The 21086-nt window shown below is 43.3% G+C and overlaps 1 protein-coding gene across 2 annotated transcripts in view; it reads right to left on the bottom strand.

Moving 5' to 3' along the window:
• The window catches only part of ARHGAP28 (Rho GTPase activating protein 28), a 182934-nt gene that overhangs the window by 39427 nt on the left and 122421 nt on the right, over positions 1–21086 (bottom strand). For both annotated transcript variants that reach the window (XM_040353993.1, XM_040353994.1), the window contains exons 2-4: positions 18523–18719; positions 18080–18297; positions 208–295 (exon numbers count right to left, since the gene is read on the bottom strand). In XM_040353993.1, coding sequence (XP_040209927.1) covers positions 208–295; positions 18080–18297; positions 18523–18719 — 503 coding nt within the window. The remainder of the gene's footprint in view (positions 1–207; positions 296–18079; positions 18298–18522; positions 18720–21086) is intronic.

Consider the following 21086-nt stretch of genomic DNA (forward strand, 5'->3'; position numbering starts at 1 on the left):
TTATAATTATCTGAATAGTAAAGTGTACTATAATTTAATAATATGTGCATAATAAACTTTCTAACAAATGTTCCTGCATTTGCCTTAGTCTTGATCCAACTTTGTATTAAAGGAACTTTTTTGTAAGGTAGCTTTACATTTTACTATCCATTAGAAAAGTGTAATATTTACATGATACAGTTTACTAGGATTTAAAATCTGACTTACATGTAACTGGTTTCCAAATAGGTTTCTTTACAGGTATTTGGACCCCGTTTGATGGAAGAGGAGATACTGGTAAAGGTTCAAATGTTGGCTAAAAGAAAGAAAAAGAGGACAATTAAATATGGGTGATTTGAGGACACCAGCTAAGGAATAAATTAATAAATAAATAATATGTCAATGTACTGTGTAAACCAACAATAACATTACACACTAATTTGTACCAAGGCAATTTTATCCAACCACTATAAAATGCACCCGATTGTAAAACCTCTCAAGTCAATATGGTGAATCTCTGTGTGCTGGCAACATGTCAAATGGCAGACAGAGGTCTGCTCCACATCTATTGTCAGCCTAAGAGATGCATTCAGAATGTATTGAACTGAATGATCTTTTCTCTGGTTGGGAACTCATAGCTAGATTTTGACACAGTGTATCAAGGAATTCTTGATAGCCAGCTTGCTCAAAAACATGCGTAGGGGCATATCATTGCTTGCAGCTATGTGGGTAGAGTTGTGGCTAGATCAGGAATGCATATCTTCATGCAAAGGCTTCAGCGTGAAGAGATTGTAAAGTCAGAAGGCTTTTTTTATCTTAAGATAAAAAGCCTTCTGTGTGCAGCAGCCCCCCTCGGCCCCCTAATACTTACCTGAGCCCCCTCTCGATCCAACGATGTTGCATGAGACATTCAGCTGGCCAGCACTCCCCTTCTCGTTGGCTGAGACAGCAGAGCCATTGGCCCCTGCTGCTGTCATTTAAAATTAGTCAGCCAATGAGGAGAGAAAGGGGATGGGGTGAGGTGCGGCTCCATGTCTGAATTGACACAGGGAGCTGTGGCTCGGCTTGGGTGCCCCCATAAGAAGCTTCTTGATGTGGGGGCACTCAACAGGAGGGAGGGTGAGGAGCACCGAAGAGCGACCCAAGAAGGATCTGGGCTGCTCTGTGCAAATCCACTGCACAGAGTAGGTAAGTATAACATGTTTGTTATTTTTACCAAAAAAAAAAGAGATTTTACAATCATTAAAAAAAAAACGCTGCTCCTAGAGACTATTTGATTTTTTTTATGCCTCCAGAAGCACTTAATGTTATCCTATGTGTCCATGCACACTCTATAGTCTAGGGGTGTTTTTTAAGCTCAGCGTTTAGGAGCAGAAAAAAAACCCTTCTAGTTTGCATTTTTTAAAGCGAAAATGCTGAACGCCCCTAAACACTGCTAACACTGGTACCCAGCCTTTTTTTTCCTCAAGAAAAAAAGGAACTGCCCCAAAAAAAATGGTGAGTCACATTACAAAAATTCCTGAATGTACAGGAAGTGCCTAGAGACCCTGTTCATTCATTTGTGTGTGTGTGAGGTAAAGACACATGGTGCAGTGATATCAAAGAAGGAGGCGAGTTAGTTTCAGCTAGTTACATTTCGAAAAATAGATTGTTAAATAAGGGTGTTCTGTGTGTGTGTTCACTATAGGTTACTTGGAGAAAAGTCCTTTGAATCTCTTGAACAGTTAACCAGAAAGTGAACCCTATGAAGGTGCTCCCTCACTAATTAATTTTGTTTGAACTGCCATCAACATGGCAAAGAATCTAGTACTCGCTGCCCTCCTGACATAGGAAAAGCAACCAGTGCACTACTTTCTTTATCGTACATCACGGGACACAGAGAAGCATAGTAATTACTATGTGGGTTATAGAGAGTACCTTCAGGTGTGGACACTGGCACGCCCTTAAGGCAAGAAGTTCCCTCCCCTATATAACCCCTCCCATACCGGGAGTACCTCAGTTTTTTGCCAGTGTCTAAGGTGTTGGTCACGAGTGAACATGTGCTCCAAGGAGCTCCACTGGAGGGATCCATATTGGATGTAAAAAGCCTCCATAAAATCCGGATCCGTCCAAAGTGCTTCTGAGCCAAAGTGGACGGTACCCGGGCCCCGGTTAAGAAGAACGGGGTTTGGCCTGTAATGCTTCTCTTTGAGAGCTGGATCCTGGTTATTCAGTACTTTGGTCAATTTCCTAATACCAAAAGTCTACTGACAGGGTGCGATATGGGTCCAGGGGTGTGGTGTTCCTGTCCATGGACCCCGGTCCCTGAAGGTCTATAGACGCTGCTCTCCGTGATGGGTGAAGATTGGACTGTCTGTTTATGCAGAGTCCTGCAGCGTTGGATCAGGTAAGTGAAGGTGCTTCAGGACTTGGTCCTAGGAGTAACCTTCCTTTATTTGAGCCATTATGTTTGCCTAAAGCTATCTGTCTGTGCTTCTCCTATATGGTCCTGTGTGTTGTGGGGAGGAGGGGTATCTCTAGTCAGGTAGTTAGCCCCTCCTGTGCAGGTTAAAAGCAGAAAAAGTTGTCCAAAATGTTTGGCTTCACTTGGCTTACCTGGTCCTCACATGGAGCTGCGGTGTTCCATCCTCATGCATGAGCGCGTAGCGTCATGCGCGCGCGACATTGTTGTGTCTTAGGCGCACACGCGCGCGCAAATGAACTTTTTTGTACGCTGCTTCGGTGCGCACGAATGTGCTCGGCGTGATACGTGAGATGCGTGTGACGACATGTGCGCGCGTGCGGCTACGTGTGCGCGCGTAGCCTCGTGGTACACGCCTAACAGCGCAGGGGGTCTATCTCAGCTGTTCTCTATGAGACTTGAGATTACAGGACAGAGCAGGTCAGGTGATTACACCTAGTCCTTATATGCTCCAGTCCACCTAACTGGTTCTGGCTGACGGTGGACACAGAGATCTTGTGCACATACTTTCAGTATTTGGTACTGGTGGTGGACAGTGACATCTGCTTAAGGCGCATAGTGGGCTCTGCACCTTGCCAACCATCAAATAGCAGCGTCAGTGCTGGTCTATAGGTTCGCAAGTAGTTGCAACTATTGTGAGTACCTCAGCTTTATCATGGCTAAAGGCTCAGGGACTAGAAGCAAAAAAAGCAAAGGGATCGCCATCTGGCTCAGAGGATCTCGGGAATGCTCCTGCGGCTGCTCCTGATAAATTGGAGGAGGCCCAGGGTGAACCATCAGGGCTGTCAGATGCCTGTTCTGCCCTTGTCCCACCTGCTCCAGTTTTTGTGACACAGGAGGCTCTGGCCTCAGCTATGGGGGGTCTGGAGCAGAGATTAGCGACCTTGATTGCATCCTCTCTCTCAAGGGAAAAACGCACAAGGTCCCCCTCTCCCTCTGAGGAGTCCCTCGATTTAGGGCATGCATCCTCAGAAGAGGTTGATTTACCCTCTGGAGATCTGGCAGAAGGTCAGTTGGAAGTAGTGGACTCTGAGGATTCCACTTTGGGAGAACCCTTTTCGGCGTCACAATCCGAAAAATTGTTGGTCCAGTCCCTCACTGAGATGGTCCGTTCGGCCTTCAAGTTGCCACTTTCAGAGCCAGCTTCAAGTGCAGTCTCATCTTTAGGCTCCTTAAAAGCCCCTTAAGCTAATTATTCCTTCCCGGTTCACCCCCTGCTGGAAGGACTTATCTACAAGGATTGGAACATCCAGATAGATATTTTCTTCCTCCTAAGAAGTTTTCGGTTTTATACCCCATGGAGGAACAATTCACTAAAAAATGGGGCATCCCCAAGGTTGACGCAGCTGTGTCCTGCGTAAACAAATCTTTGACCTGTCCAGTAGACAACGTTCTGGTATTCAAAGATCCGACAGACAAGAGATTAGAGACATTATTAAAAACCTCTTTTGCTTCGGCTAGAGGAATAACCCAGCCTGCAATTGCGGCTATTGGGATTTGCCAGGCCTTGAAGGACCAGTTTAAGGGGGTCTTAAAGGAATTGCCGGCACAACAGGCCCAGAATTTGGCTGAGTTTCCCAGAGCATTATGTTTTGCCATAGATGCTATCAAGGACTCCATTCAGCAGTCCTCACGTCTCACTCTCTCGCTAGTTCATATGCGCAGATTACTCTGGCTGAAGAACTGGTCTGCTAAAGCCCCGTGTAAAAAATTACTGGCGGGGTTTCCCTTTCATGGAGAGCGTTTGTTTGGGGAAGATCTGGATGCTTATATTCAGAAAATTTCCAGTGGCAAAAATACACTGTTGCCAGTTAAGAAAGGGTTTAGGGGTCCCCCCTCCTTTAAGAGATCCTCCTCTCCTATCCCTAGTACTTCCGGTACCAGGCAGTTCCGACGGCCTCCTGGACGATTCAATGCAGGTGGGAAGCCACAGGGCCAGCCTCAGGCTTCCAAAAAGCCTTGGAACCGTAAGCCACAGGCCAAGCCAGCATCTAAGTCAGCATTATGAAGGTTCTCCCCCACTCAGCCGGGTGGGGGGAAGGCTTCAGCTGTTTGCGAAGGCTTGGCTAGACAGGATCCAAGACAGGTGGGTCCTCTCTATGGTCTCCGGGGGCTACAAGCTGGAGTTGAGCGAATTTCCTCCACCGCGCTTCTTAACCTCGAACGTCCCAAAGGACCTCGGCAAAAGAAGGTCCTTAGCATTGGCCTTAGATCATCTGTTATCCCAAGGGGTAATCAGAGAACTGCCAGTGGAAGAACAAGGTTTGGGGTTTTATTCCAATCTCTTCACCGTCCCCAAACCAAACGGGGATGTAAGACCCATCCTGGACCTCAAGGCCTTAAACAAGTTCCTAAAGGTCCAATCATTCCGGATGGAATCGATCAGGTCAGTGGTCGCCTCCCTGCAAGGAGGGGAACTACTAGCGTCCATCGATATAAAGGACGCATACTTGCACGTTCCTATCTTTCTCGACCATCAGAAGCTGCTTCGCTTCGCGGTAAATCAGCGCCACTTCCAATTCGTGGCCTTACCTTTTGGTCTGGCCACCGCTCCTCGTGTTTTCACGAAAGTATTGGCTCCACTGTTAGCCTATCTAAGGTCTCAAGGCATATCCATAGTAGCCTATCTAGATGACCTATTGGTGGTAGACCGGTCAGTGGCCGATCTAAACTCAGCGGTACACAGAACCGTAAAATTTCTGGAATCCATGGGTTGGGTTCTCAACCTGGAAAAGTCAGCCTTAATGCCTGTGCAAAGGCTCGAATATTTGGGTCTACTCATAGACACAAAGCTAAAAAGGGTCTTCCTGCCCCAAAGGAAGTTTGAGGCTTTAAGAGAACTAGTTCAACTAGTCAAAGCAAAGCGTCAGCCTCCCATTCGCCTCTGTATGAGGTTACTGGGAAAGATGGTAGTCTCGTTCGAGGCCGTTCCATTTGCGCAGTTCCACTCAAGGGAGCTTTAACATGCCATTCTGTCCGCTTGGAACAAAAAGGTTCAAGCCTTGGATCTCCCTATGTCTCTCTCCCGGTCAGTCCGGCAGAGCCTTTGTTGGTGGCTGGTTCCCCGGAACCTGCTAAAGGGGAAGTCCTTTGTTCCCGTGACATGGCAGGTTGTGACCACGGACGCCAGTCTGCTAGGCTGGGGTGCAGTCCTGGGAGGTTTGTCTCTCCAGGGGAAATGGTCAGCCTCCGTGAGGTCTCTACCCATAAATCTGCTGGAAATTCGAGCAGTCTATCTAGCCCTGTCACCTTGGTCAGACAGGTTGAAGGGTCTTCCGGTCAGGGTTCAATCAGACAATGTCACTGCCGTGGCATACATAAATCACCAAGGGGGCACAAGAAGTCGTGCAGCCCAAAGAGAGGTGAATCGAATCCTGACCTGGGCAGAGAAATATGTCCCATGCATATCTGCAGTGTTCATTCCAGGAATAGACAATTGGCGAGCAGACTACCTAAGCTGCCAACAGGTGCTTCCGGGGGAATGGACTCTTCACCCCGACATCTTACAGAGCATTTGTAGGAGGTGGGGAACACCAGATGTCGATCTCTTTGCATCGAGGTTCAATGCAAGGGTGGGCAACTTTCTGTCCCGGACAAGGGATCCACTTGCTTACGGCACGGATGCACTGGTATTCCCATGGGACCAGTTCTCCCTAATGTATGCGTTTCCTCCGCTGCAATTATTACCCCGCCTTCTTCGCAGGGTAAAGTCGGAAGGAAGACCAGTGATTCTGGTGGCTCCAGCGTGGCCCAGAAGGGCCTGGTTCGCGGACATTGTAAGGATGTCCGTGGGGCAACCGTGGTCCCTTCCGCTTCGGCCGGACCTATTGTCCCAGGGGCCAATATTCCATCCTTCCTTACCGTCTCTCAATTTGACGGTTTGGCTATTGAGTCCCATATCTTAAAGAAAAGGGGTCTCTCTAATGCGGTGGCATCTACTTTGATTAATGCCAGAAAACCGGCATCCAGACTTATCTATTACCGAGTTTGGAAATCTTATGTGGCCTGGTGCGAGACCAGGGGTTGGCATCCCCGGAGGTATCTCATTGGCAGAATTCTGGAGTTTCTGCAGTTAGGGGCAGACATGAAGTTGGCCCTAAGCACTGTTAAGGGCCAGATCTCGGCCTTATCGATTTTTTTCCAAAGGCCACTAGCTACACATTCCCTGATCAAAACCTTTTTGCAAGGTGTGATCCGGCTTAGTCCACCAGTCAAGATTCCCTTGTGTCCATGGGATCTGAATCTGGTCCTTTCTGTCTTACAGAAACAACCATTTGAGCCCTTTGCTCATATTCCTTCGGTCCTTCTTACCGTGAAGGTGATATTTTTGGTATCCATAACCTCCGCTAGGAGGGTTTCGGAGTTGGCGGCCTTGTCTTGTAAGGAAGGCCCCACCCGGCTTTCCTACCTAAAGTTGTTTCAAAATTTCATTTGAATCAGGATCTTGTTCTCCCGTCTTTTTTCTCAGAACCTAGTTCTGCAAGGGAGAAGTCTTTGCATACGCTAGACGTATTAAGAGCAGTTAAGATCTATCTTAAGGCTACTGCTCAGGTCCGGAAAACTGATACATTGTTTATCCTGCCAGAAGGTCCCAGATGTGGGCAGGCAGCGTCAAAGTCCACTATCTCCAAATGGATTCGGCAGGTCATTACTCAAGCCTATGGCTTGAGGGGAAAGGTTCCCCCGTTTAAGGTTAAAGCACATTCCACTAGAGCGGTGGGTACTTCCTGGGCAGTGCATCATCAAGCCTCCATGGCTCAAGTCTGCAAGGCCGCGACATGGTCGTCTGTCCATACTTTCACTAAATTTTATCAATTGGACATAAGAAAGAATGAGGAGAGCGCCTTTGGGCGCAGTGTGCTGCAGGCTGCAGTCTGATTCCTCATGTCTGATGGCGCCCGGCTTATTTCTTGGGATCTCCCTCCCCTCATAGCATTGCTTTAGGACGTCCCACGTAGTAATTACTATGCTTCTCTGTGTCCTGTGATGTACGATAAAGAAAATAGGATTTTTATAACAGCTTACCTGTAAAATCCTTTTCTTGAAGTACATCACGGGACACAGAGCACCCGCCCCTCTTTTTTGGGGTATTTGGGACACTTATTGCTTGCTACAAAACTGAGGTACTCCCGGTATGGGAGGGGTTATATAGGGGAGGGAACTTCTTGCCTTAAGGGCGTGCCAGTGTCCACACCTGAAGGTACTCTCTATAACCCACATAGTAATTACTATGCTTCTCTGTGTCCCGTGATGTACTTCAAGAAAAGGATTTTACAGGTAAGCTGTTATAAAAATCCTATTATTTTTTTAAACAATGGATTATTAAAAACACGGACCCTCCCTACTCTGTTTCTGTAAAAATACTAGATCAGCACTATGGACAGTACTACAGTTATCTATTTTTACTAACATAAAGGCACAATTTGCTTACAATAAAATATGTTTGCATAAAGGTTACTTGTTTTTACATATATGTGCATGTAAAAAAAAATCTTTAAAAAATAACAAATTATGCACAACCTTGTTAAGCTTAGGATTTATGTGTAAGCTTTATGCAAGAATGATACACATTGTCAATTGTAAATTTCCTAGAATGTGTGACCTTGCTATAGAATATTAATATCTGTCTTTTTATCAATATTAAAGTGTATGAGTTGCTAAAATCTTTTAGGTAATGAATAAAAACCCTACCAGTTAATTTTTTATTGAGATTTCCCTACACTTCCTCTCGTGGAGACCCAACAGGAAAAGAAAGGGAATCTCTGCAAAGTAAGACAAATTCCCCCTGTAGACAGTTTTCACCAGAACAGAGGTCCTCATCCTGATATTTCTGGCGACAGCTGTAAATTGTATAATTTTCTGTTACTTTCTATTTTGGTGAAAATGGTCATCAGGGCAAATACCCTGGGGACAATACCCAATGGGGGACAAAGACAACAAAAGAAACTGACAGTTTCTAGCCCTTCCCCGATCCAAAAGTAGAAGAAAATGGTTTTGGTTGTAAAATTACTTTAACTCTATTGGTTGATTCTAGGCACTGGAAGTTAGAGGTCATCTGAGGTCAGACATTTGTTGCTCTGCCAACTGCCTGACCTCATGTTGTCCTCAGTTTGCATAACAGTATCATGTAACTGAGCCCTGTGATTAAGAGGGTTCTGTGTCTAAGGCTTGTATAGTTACTAAGAAACTGAAGGACCTCTTTTCTTACCACTGACTCCAAACTTCATGAGTCATGAAAAGGCATACTGCCTAATAGGGAGTAATTAAAATATTTAATAGGTGAAAATGTTTTGATTCCTTTATAAGCCCAAACATGATAGGCTCTCTCAGTATACTGTAATGCTTTCCTGTCATTTTACCACATAGGTGAACACATTTTGGTGTTATTGGGGTAAGATCCACCTCAATGCTTAGCGAAGAAGATAAGAATATCTTCTGATGCAATGTTGGTGCAACGTCAATTAGCTCTCACCAAAGGCATCTTGAGTGTGGCCTTTCCTACATCAAACATTAAATAGAAAACTGCAGGCCATTTTTAAAATACCAACCAGTCCCTAACAGTCAAGTGTTTCTATGGGCTAAAGTAGCCTTTGAGCAGAAGCCAAAATTCTGACAGTATGTTGATCTATCTTGAATACTGGCACATAGGCCAGCTTAGGATAAAAATGTAGTGATCTTAAAACAGTAATCTCTGGGGAAAATGAGTGAAAGAATTCCTGCACTAAACCATGTTTTTTAGTGAGTAGCAGCAAAAGGTACATCTAATGCCCCATACACACAATCAGAATTTCCGGCGGGAAAAAGCCAGATGGACTTTTGCCATCGGATTTTCCGATCGTGTGTAGCCCCATCAAAGTTTTTTCATCGAAAATTCCGATGGAATTCCGTAGGAATTCCGATGTGATTTGGCCGGGCAAAAGCCTGATCGTGTGTATGCGCCATAAGGTTATATTTAAGTACTGTACTGCAGGATTGTGGACATGACGTTAGTACCTGTGCTGTTTAAAATGTGTTACATTCAGGTATTATAAACCTAAAGGATAGGTTTACATTTTTATGTTTGCAAAAGTGAAAGGTCATTGGTCAGTGTGCCCATGCTGACCAATAAGAATCTCTTCTTTCTTCTGAGCAGGCTCATAACAAAATCTCACTGGTCAGAGTGGTCGTGTGACCATGTTGACCAATGACCATGTGGCACTGTGAGCATTATGATGCTCAAAGGATTCAGGGCTGCTAATGCAGGATACAATGTGTAGATTTTCTTCTCTAAAAGTAAACTTACAGGACATGGGATACCAGAAGGGTACAGCTGTTTTGGGTTGGTGTACATGAATTGTAGCCATTCAAAATTTTAAATCACCATTTAGGTCTGTACTGTTCAATTATAAATGACAATTATATTTAAGTGTATGTGTAGTGAAAACTTTTTTTGCTTTAGATAGATTAGGGAAGGGTTAACACCCATGTCAGATTTTTAATACTGTCCCCACTGGAGCCATTCACTTTTGTCCTGGTGACTGTTTCCACTGGGACATAAAGGGAGGAATAATCCAAAATTCAAAAATAAATTAATTTTGTCCAGTGGGACTTGGATGACAAAAAAAAAAAGTGTTTCAGCCATCCCTTCCTCTATTCAGTAAAATATCCCAAAATGTTCCACAAATGTTATCAGGAAATGCTAAGTGGTATTATGATTTGCATGTGTAGGATGTTATTGACTTTCTTTCAGCTGTGAAAATAAATTCAAACATTGGCCCTCCTCACATTTCTAAAAAAGCTTGCTTTTCTTTCAAGCACACTGCTGGAGGAAGAAACATTTTACGCTTGTGCCTCATTCATTGAACTTCCTCTGCTTTATCAAGGTTTCCTGTTACATTCACAAATATTTTTTCTTATCGAATTCCTAACCTTTGCTAATGAGGCTGAGTGCCCTTTCTTACAAACTATCACTCCATACACTTGGCATAAAGGAGACTTTTCCTGCCTATAGTGTTTCCATATTCTAGATGTATATATTACAGTATGTTTTAATAGGAGGAAGCTTCAATATTTACCCTTAAAATTTCCACACTGTTTCCTGTTATAAAAAACAATTTTTAAAATGTGTCGCCTTGCTTCTGATATGAGAATAAAATTTGGGATTGTAGGAAACATCCACAGGAGATTCCAGCCATAAATTGCATTCTGGAATCACTGTTATTTGACACAGTGGATGGGATGAAGATGAAGAGGGAGCAATGAGTTTCTTTTACCTAAAGCTGGAAGAATTATTTTGTCAAATTAGTTTTTATGCCCTCATTCAGACAGATACAGTTATAGTGCCTTGAATAAGTATTCCTACCCCTTGAAATTGTCCACATTTTGTCATGGTTCAACAAAATTTTTTAATTTATTTTATTGCCATTTTATGTGAGAGACCAACACAAAGTAACACATAATTGTGAAGTGGAAGGAAAATGATAAATGCTGTTCGAATTGTTTTACAAATAAATATGTGAAAAGTGTGGCGTGCATTTGTATTCACCCCCCCCCCCCAAGCCAATACTTTGTAGAACCACCTTTCACTGCAATTACAGCTGCAAGTCTTTTTGGGGATATCTCTACCAGCTTTGCACATCTAGAGGGTGACATGTTTGCCCATTCTTCTTTGCAAAATAGCTCAAGCTCTGTCAAATTGAATGATGATCGTCTATGAATAGCAATTTTTAAGTCTTGCCACAGATTCTCAATTGGATTTAGGTCTGGACACTGACTGGGCCATTTTAACACATGAATATGCTTTGATCTAAACCATTCCATTGTAGCTCTGGCTGTATGTTTAGGGTAATTTTCCTGCTGGAAATTGAACCTCTGACCCAGTCTCAAGTTTTTTGAAGACTCTAACAGGTTTCTTCTAAGATTGCCCTGTATTTGGCTCCATCCATCTTCCCATCAACTCTGACTACTTTCCCTGTCCCTGCTGAAGAAAAGCATCCCCACAACATGATGCTGCCACCACCATGTTTCACAGTGAGGATGGTGTGTTCAGGGTGAAGTGCAGTGTTAGGCCTCGTACACACGATAGGTTAACCAGAGGACAATGGTCTGAAGGACCGTTGTCATAGGTTAACCTATGAAGCTGACTGATGGTCCGTCGTGCCTACACACCATCAGTTAAAAAAACGATCGTGTCAGAACGTGGTGACATAAAACACAACGACGTGCTGAAAAAAACGAAGTTCAATGCTTCCAAGCATGCGTCGACTTGATTCTGAGCATGCGTGGATTTTTAACCGATGGTTGTGCGTACTAACGATCGGTTTTGACCTATCGGTTACCAATCCATCGGTTAAATTTTAAAGCAAGTTGTCTTTTTTTAACCAAAGGTTAAATAACCTATGGGGCCCACACACGATCGGTTTTGACCGATGAAAAAGGTCCTTCAGACCGTTGTCCTCTGGTTAACCTATCGTGTGTATGAGGCCTTAGTTTTCAGTCACACATAGCGCTTTGCTTTTAGGCCAAAAAGTTCAATTTTGGTCTCATCTGACCAGAGCACCTTCTTCCACATGTTTGCTGTGTCCCCCACATGGCTTCTAGCAAACTGCAAACTGCACTTTTTTTTGTCTTTCTATCAACAAAGGCTTTTTTCTTTCCACTCTTCCATAAAGGCCAGATTGGTGAAGTGCATGACTAGTAGTTTTCCTGTGGACAGATTCTCCCACCTGAGCTGTGGATCTCTGCAGCTCCTCCAGAGTTGCCATGGGCCTCTTGGCTGCCTCTCTGATTAATGCTCTCCTTGCCTGGCCTGTCAGTTTAGGTGGACGGCCATCTCTTGGTAGGTTTACAGTTATGCCATACTCTTTCCATTTCTGGATAATGGGTTAAACAGTGCTCTGTGAGATGTTTGGGATATTTTTTTATAACCTAACCCTGCTTTAAACTTCTGCACAACTTTATCCCTAAGCTGTCTGGTGTGTTCCTTGGCCATCATGATGCTGTTTGTTCACTAAGGTTCTCTAACAAACCTCTGAGGGCTTTACAGAACAGCTGTATTTATTTAACTAAGATTTCACACAGGTGGACTCTATTTAATAATTAGGTGACTTCTGAAAGCAATTGGTTCCACTAGATTTTAGTTATGGGTATCAGAGTAAAGGGGGCTAAATGTAAATGCATGCCACGCTTTTCACATATTTATTTGTAAAAAAAATTGAAAACCATTTATTATTTTCTTTCCACTTCACAATTATGTGCCACTTTGTGTTGGTCTATCACATAAAATCCCAATAAAATACACTTGTTTTTGGTTGTAACATGACAAAATTTGGAAAATGTCAAGGGGTATGAATACTTTTTCAAGGCACTGTAGGTCCATATATCCCACCTAACCTCCTGCCCCCTACTACGATCACCATCTGACTCTATCCTACACTCTTTAACTCATATCTTCAAGCTCTTACTCTCTACTGGCATCTTCCCCAACCCTCTAAAACATGCGCTAGTCACTCCCATACCAAAAAAGGCCTCACTAGACCCCACAAATCTTAACAACCTAAGATTAGGGATGGGCTATCTGTTTAAGTTGAACATGAGTTCGACTCGAACATTGCCTGTTTGCCGAACAGCAAACAATTTGGGGTGTTCATGGCAAATTCGAAAAGCAGCAGAACACCCTTCAAAAGTCTATGGGAGAAATCAGTGCTTAGTGCTAAGTGCTAATTTTAAAGGATAATATGCAAGTTATTGTCATAAAAAGCATTTGGGGACCTGGGTCCTGCCCCAGGGGACATGTATAAAGGCAAAAAAAGGGTTTAAAAACTGCAGTTTTTTCGGGAGCATGGATTTTAATAATGCTTAAAGTAAAACAACTAAAGTTAATGGACTGGAAATATATCCAGTGAAATATTCCTTTAAATTTTGTACCTGAAGGGTGTCTATAGTATGCCTGTAATATAGCGCATGTTTCCCGGACTTAGAAAAGTCCCTGCACAAAATACATTTCTAAAGGAAAAAAAGTCATTTAAAACTACTGGCGTCTATAATGAATTATTGGGTCCCGGGAATACAGATAAAAGTCGTTGAAAAAAACAGCATGGGTTCCCCCTTAGTCCATTACCAGGCCCTTTGGGTCTGGTATGAATATTAAGGGGAACCCCAAACCAAAAAAAAAAAAAAAACATGTGGGACCCCCCCAAATTCCATATCAGGCCCTTCAGGTCTGGAATGGATATTAACCACTTCCATACAGAGCATTTTCACCCCCTTCCTGCCTAGACCAATTTTTAGTTTTTAGCGCTGTCGCACTTTGAATGACAATTGCGCGGTCGTGCGACGTGGATTCCCAAACAAAATTTACGCCCTTTTTTTCCCACAAATAGAGCTTTCTTTTGGTGGCATTTGATCACCTCTGCGGTTTTTATTTTTTGCACTATAAACAAAAGAAGAGCGACAATTTTGAAAAAAAACACAATATCTTTTACTTTTTGATTTAATAAATATCATAATTAAAAAAAAAATAAAAAAAAATTCCTCAGTTTAGACCGATACGTATTCTTCTACATATTTTTGGTAAAAAAAAAAATCGCAATAAGCGTGTTTGATCGGTTTGTGCAAAACTTCTAGCCTCTACAAAATAGGAAATAGAATTATGGTATTTTTATTTATTTACATTTTTTTACTAGTATTTTTATGGTGACTGTGACATTGCGGCGGACATATCGGACACTTTTGACACATTTTTGGGACCATTCACATTTATACAGCAATTAGTGCTATAAAACTGCACTGATTACTGTGTAAATGTGACTGGCAGGGAAGGGGTTAACACTAAGGGGCAAGGAAGGGGTTAATATGTTCCCTAAAGTGTGTTCTAACTGTAGGGGGAGGGGGACTCACAAGGGGAGGAGAACGATGTGTGTTCCTCTGTACTGGGAACACACATCGGTCTCCTCACCGCTGACAGGACATGGATCTGTGTGTCCCGAGCAATGCGCACAGGGTCCCGAGCAATGCGGCGGGGCGCGCGCACCCTCTACCCACCCGTGAATACAAGGACGTCATATGACATCCACTCTGAAGGAGGGAGGGTTCCCGCCGGCGTCATTTTACAATGACTTGGTAGGTAAAGTGTAAAGGGGAACCCTGCACCAAAATAAAAAAAATGGCGCGGGGCTCCCCCCAAAAATCCATACCAGACCCTTATCCGAGCACGCAACCTGGCAGGCCGCAGGAAAAGAGGGGGGACACCAGGCCACATGCCCTCAACATGGGGAGGATGTCCCCATGTTGATAGGGACAAGGGCCCCATCCCCAAAACCCTTGCCCGATGGTTGTGGGGGTCTGCGGGTGGGGGACTTATCGGAATCTGAAAGTCCCCTTTAACAAAGGGGACCCCCAGATGCTGCCCCCCTATGTGAATTGGTAATGGAGTACATTGTACCCCTACCATTTCACAAAAAAGTGACAAAATGTAAAAAACACAGGAGACAGTTTGGGATAAGTCCTTTATTAAAAAATAAAAATATAAAAAATAAAAAAAAAGGTTCCAACGATGTAATCCACTCTCAAGCGATACGGAGAAGAACAAAAAAAACAATGTTACGAACGTTACAGCCTCATAGGAGGCGCCCGGCCGAATTGGCTCGCTTGGTGTGACAGCTGTTTTATAGCTGAGGGCGGGGCCCCCCATCACATGCGAGGGTGACCCCATCCCCTCTCTGATGCAAGGAGAAAGCCTGGTGTTACCCACTGATGTGTACGATTGACCCCACCCCCTCCGACGCGTCACGGGAAAGCCGTATTTTATTGCTTTGCCCATTTTTATTTTATCCAGCTGTGCAACTTATAATATCCAAGTGAATGATATAACGCCAACATGTCAGAAAAAATAAAAACAAATTCAAAAACAGAATCACTGAGCTGGAAAAAGAATCACCCAGTATTTTGTTGAATCCCGTTTTGCTTTAATTACAGCCTTTAGTCTGTTGAGATATGTCTCTACTAACTTTGTACATCTAGGCCCGGATTCACGTAGCTCTTACGCCGACGTATGTGTAGATACGCCGCGTAAGTGCACAGATGCGCCGTCGTATCTATGCGCCGGATTTTTAATACAAGATACGCCTGAATGTTGGCTTCATCCAACCGACGTAAGTTTCCTACGCCGTCTGAGCCTGGGCGCATATTTACGCTGGCCGCAAGGGGCGCTTCCATTGATTTACGCGTTGAATATGCAAATAACCGAGATACGCCGATTCACGAACATACTTGCGCGTGTCGCAGTAGTATACGCTGTTTACGTAAGGCGTACGTTCGGCGTAAAGTTATTCCACCTATAGGAGGCGCATCCCATGCAAAGGTATGGACGACGGAACAGTCATCGGATTTTACATCGTTTACATTAGTCGTACATTAATGGGGCTGGGCGTAGGTTACGTTCACATCGTAGGCACTGAGCCGTCGTATCTTAGGGAGTAAATTTGACGTGATTCTGAGCATGCGCGCGCATGCGCCATTCGTTCGGCCCATCATTTGCAGGGGGTCAAGCTTCATTTAAATGGATCACGCCCACTTCCTTCCTGCTTTACTGTAGGAATGGTGTTATTTGAATGGTGAGCTGTATTGGATTTCCGCCAGACATATCATTTGGTGTTGAGGCCAAATAATACAATTTTAGTATCATCAGACCATAACACCTGTTTCCATGTGGCCTCAGAGTCTTCAAGGTGCGTTTTGGTAAAGCTCAGTCTGGCGACTGCATGTGGCCTTTCTTGAGAAGTGGATTTTTTTCTTGCAGCCTTCCCATACAAGCCACAATTGTGGAGAATTTGTGATATTGTTGTCACACATACACAATGGCAATGTCAAAAATTCCTACAACTGCTCCAAAGCTGCTGTAGGTCTCTTGGTAGCCTCTCTGACCAGTTTCCTCCTGGCTCTTTCATCCAGTTTGGAGCGACATCCTGATCCAGAGAGAGTCTATGGTGTACAAAATACCTTCAACTTCTTAATAACAGACTTCACTGTGCCTCTAAACATTGATAAATCCTTTGAATTTTTTTTTATTTTGTTTTTAATATGTCTTTATTGAAACAATGACAGTTCAGTATCACGTATCAACATTTGGTAGAAGTGTTATAGATAAACTGTGAAAGGGATAGAAGGCCCAGAAGAGCCTGAAAAGAGGTAGGGGGAGGGGGTAAGAGTAAGGAAGTAAGAGAGGGTTAATGGAATTGGTACGGCTATTTGTTTGTTTGGGTGATTATGATTACAAGAAGTATGCGTGAATAGTATTACAGATGATAGAGGCAGTAGACGTAGTGTAACCTATAAGTGGAAAGAGGGTACAATTTGGGAGGGTCATAGCTGAACTCTTAGGCCTAGACATGAGTACTGGCAAACATTATGGGCTTGGTTATTTGGTATAATGTGAACAAATTGGGAATAAGTGGATTACAGTTTTATGGAACAGTTGGGATTTTGGAGCCAAAGGTTCCATTGTCGAGTAAATTTTGTTTGCAGGAGGTGAGTTCTAGAAAAGGCATATTCATAAGAAGCTGCATAATTGGGGGGTGTTGGAAGCCTCCATTTACGGGCAATGGTTAAGCGTGCTGCAATGAAAATGTTTTAAATTGTTTATTTTGGGTCAAGTGGTAGATGAAGTCCTGTGATGTTGATAATTAGTGAGACTATGAGAATATCTTGGACCAAAAGTTCTGAAAGGTGGGACAGTGGCACCAAATGTGAAATGTGAGGCATAGTACCTAACTCGCCATCTTGTCTCCAACATAGCGGAGAGTGGTTTGGATCGATCTTTGCCAGTTTGGAGGGAGTTGTGTAAAAGTTTCAGGGAGGATTTCCAGTGAGAGATGCAGCGTGAATATTTCAAGGTAGTAGAGGATGCAGCTTGCCAATGTGCTGATGTAGTCGAGAAGGAGAATATATGTTCCCAAGTACATAGTGTTGAACTTTTGACATTTTTTGGATCGAACCCCTGACTATCCACAACTTGATCTTTTGACAGTGCCTTGACACCCATAGTTGATTGTTTGCTTCAGTTGTACTTTCAGGGACTGAAAAACTCCAGGAAAGCAATTTTTAGGCTCAGCTAATCAAAATGATCACAGCTGACTACAGAAAGTCAAATGGCTTTTTTTCCATTGGTGTGCTCCATAATATAAATTATATAAAAAATACAATATTGAGAGTGGAAGCCCTCTAGACTGCCACAGCAGGTGTGCAGATTGGCAGAATCAAGGGCAGATACATCACAAATACAGTTCCAATAAAAAATTTAAAAAAATGTCAGGTGCTTTAATTCTTCAGCATCTATCAAAAACTGATATATCAATTGAAAAAAATGATCTTTTTATAAAATGCATAAAAAAAGACAGCAATTACCAATGTTATTCTCTGCAAGAACTGCAGAAGCTAACTTATAATACTAGAGGGTTTGAAAGCTGCCATACTCCAATGAAATATTAGTGCATGCAGCTTACTGGAGGAGATGGTGAGAACAGGCAGCCACACTATATCTAACTGAAAGAGAGAATGTTGAGAATTATGAGAAAGTCAAACCTAATTTATCTGCCCTTTTCATAACGTAAAGTTAACATACAAGATACATTTATTTGTTACTGAACCATTATTTATACTCACTGTTGATTCGTTAATTCCAAAGATATCCCGCACATCCCTCACTGAATGCTTGTTCTTTATTCTCATAGTCTGAGTGTAAGTGTTGTATCTTTTTCGTACAGCAGCTGCTTGAGTCCGGGTCAGTGTGGACAACAAAGCCTGCCCATCATGTTCCTGAGTGCCAGAGATAAGAGTAGAAAGGCCAGCTTCTTGTAACCATTCTGCTTCTAACTCTCCTTCTGCAAAACACCATTATATTATAATTTACCGGAAAGCATGTACAGAAATGGTTTGTGTCTGGGAGACAAGAACTACAGTAATATATATGAAAAAAAAAGATGGCTAAAAAATGTCAGTTTACTCAATATGCATGTGAACACAACCACATAATTGTTATAGCTAACTGCGTATGCAAAGAGAGAGTAGTATTCTAAGGGCAAAATGTCAATCTTCTAGTCACTTACCATTCACAGGCTTCACATCCATTACCAGGCTGTCATCAAGCACATCTTCACTGTTCTCTTTGATATTTTTAAGTTCACACCAGAAATCTTCCATTGATGAGTTATCCATGGACGTCTCAGAGATGGAACGGTTGAATACCGGACTATGCAAAGATTCATTCGAAAGCATCCTGTTGATTCTCTTAGAATTACTTTTTCTAAAAGATAAAAGAACATGAAAACATTGTCATTTGTATTAATTGACTGATTTGTTTTAAAAATCACAAAAAGGTACAACATAAGGTTCTGTGACTAAATCCTCCCCCAACCGAATCTTAGGCAAAACAAAGCCAGAATTGTTATACATTTATTACTGATGGCAAAAAAAATAAAAAAAATAATGTACAGTTTTCCAGGCCAAGAAACAATTCATAAAGCAGATACAAAAGTATCTTAAATGTGTAGCGGGGTCATCGTGTCAGAGACTGTTGATAGGCCTGAATCCCCACCGGAGCGCTAGCCACACCTTAAATATGTTAAGATGTCTTTGGGAGTTATGCATTGTGGGACCAGAAGTACCGGGAGATATGGACTCCATTGACTTCCAGTAGAAACAGACTACACTTCCCACAATGCCCTGCCTTATTGGAACATGTGATTCCTCTGCACAGACTTATGGGGGAGGTTACTTAAGGACAGGGAGGGGCTGATCTTGCTCTCTCTTGGGACCTTCATCTTCTCCTCTGCGGAGCTGGGTAGAGGGACACAGCCAAGCTGCTGGGCCTGAACCCACCAGGAGACCAACCATCCGGAGGGAAGCAAGACAAAGAGTGCTTGGCCTGTGTTCCAAGGGATCGGAGAAGATCGCCAGTTGACGATTGGAGAACCGAGTGCTACAGAATATTGACTGAACGACGTGCCAGTTTTAATTTCCGTTGGAGAAGGAATCAGGTGGTTCGGGGCCTATTCGGGTGAGAGAGCACATGCTCAACTTTCAATCCTCCCTAATATAATATACCTTATTGTCGCCCCGCAAGCCAGAGACACGTGTTTGATCTCTGACTGAACTATAGAGGCCATCCAAGTTGAGAGCTGTTCCGTAGGATTTGACTGATGCTGACGAGCAATCAGTCCATCAACATTGTTATTCATCGTACCCTGTTGACTGAGTTTATTTAATCTTTTACCCCCTTTGGATTACAATCTAAACGTGCACCAACGGCCGCAACGTAGACTTTGTTTTAAAGATTCTTGATAAATGTTTAACCCAGGCCTGGCATGAAGTTCCTTGCTTTAAGCTGTTTTGCAGGATTGCCCGTTAGAGGGAGCTCGCGAGCATAGACTGCCTTATTAACTTAAGTTGGATAGCAATACACCTTTAGTTTTAAATTCCTTTATTTACTTGCTGACTTTCGTAAGGGCCCTTCCAGAGTCATTGTGTGTTAATGCATATTTGTCATTAAGCTGTTATTCAAACCCATTTTTCTTTTCTTAACATAAACAAAGTCAAGTCATTCGTTGGTTTGAATATACTAATTGTGTGATGTGTTTTTCATATAGCAATCACCCACAGGAGCAGGTAACATTATTATTGTATTGCCATTATATGTTATATGCCCTGTTATTGTGACCTCAACCAAGTAGGGGTCACAATACATTTGCAAGACATCCGGTGTGCCAAGGGAGGGTTCGAGCTAGTTAAAAAGGGGGGCTAATCAATTAAAGAGAGTAGATCCCAAATCTAATCAGCGGCTCCTTCGGGGGTAGCGCTACATATAAAATGTAGATGTTAATATATATACTGCCTACGTGGCTTTAGAGCAGTGGTTCTCAACCTTCTAGTGCCGTGACCCCTTGATAAAGTTTTCCAAGTTGTGGGGACCCCTAACAGTAAAATTATTTTCATAGCGTGGGTTGTCAGCACCCACTCAAGGCAAGACAAGTAATTTGCACTCCTAACCCACGGACATTTAGCGCTCCCTGGGTCCTTTTAATGGCAACTATAATCGCAGGTAGTATCACTCACTGTGTCTCCGGCTTCACTGTGTTTACAACTTTGTGGTGTCTCGTAGCAGTGACACCTATGCCAAAATCAGGAGATAGGGTCTCCTCTATCCCCTCCCACTTAACATTTCTCACCAGTCAGCTGACCTCTAGCCTTTGTCCCCCAGCCATACCGTGAACTGAAAGGGCACCTGCGAAGAGGCTGAGTGGGTGGCCACGTGCTCCAGGGATAGCCCTGCTGGGTGGCTACAAAAAGGCTGGGAGAGTGATGCAGGCTTCAGAAACAGCCCAGGATTCGGTGACCCCTGGAAAATCATAATTTGACCCCGAGGGGGTCCCGACCCCCAGGTTGCGAACCACTGCTTTAGAGATACCCTGTGTGTTGGTGCTGGTGAGTATCAGTGCCCATAGGATGTTTTCCCCCTGGTGATCACAGCAGTTGGGTATCAACGAATGTATTTATCATTTTGTGGTGATTTTTGATTGTGGTTGTGAGGCCTTCCGCCATTGTGGCAGTTGCCTGGTAGTCCGCCTCTAATTCTGCAGCTCTATTGTATTACCTTGTTTTTTAATATGAAGAT

Source organism: Rana temporaria, chromosome 5, assembly GCF_905171775.1.
Source record: "Rana temporaria chromosome 5, aRanTem1.1, whole genome shotgun sequence".
Lineage (NCBI taxonomy): Eukaryota > Metazoa > Chordata > Amphibia > Anura > Ranidae > Rana > Rana temporaria.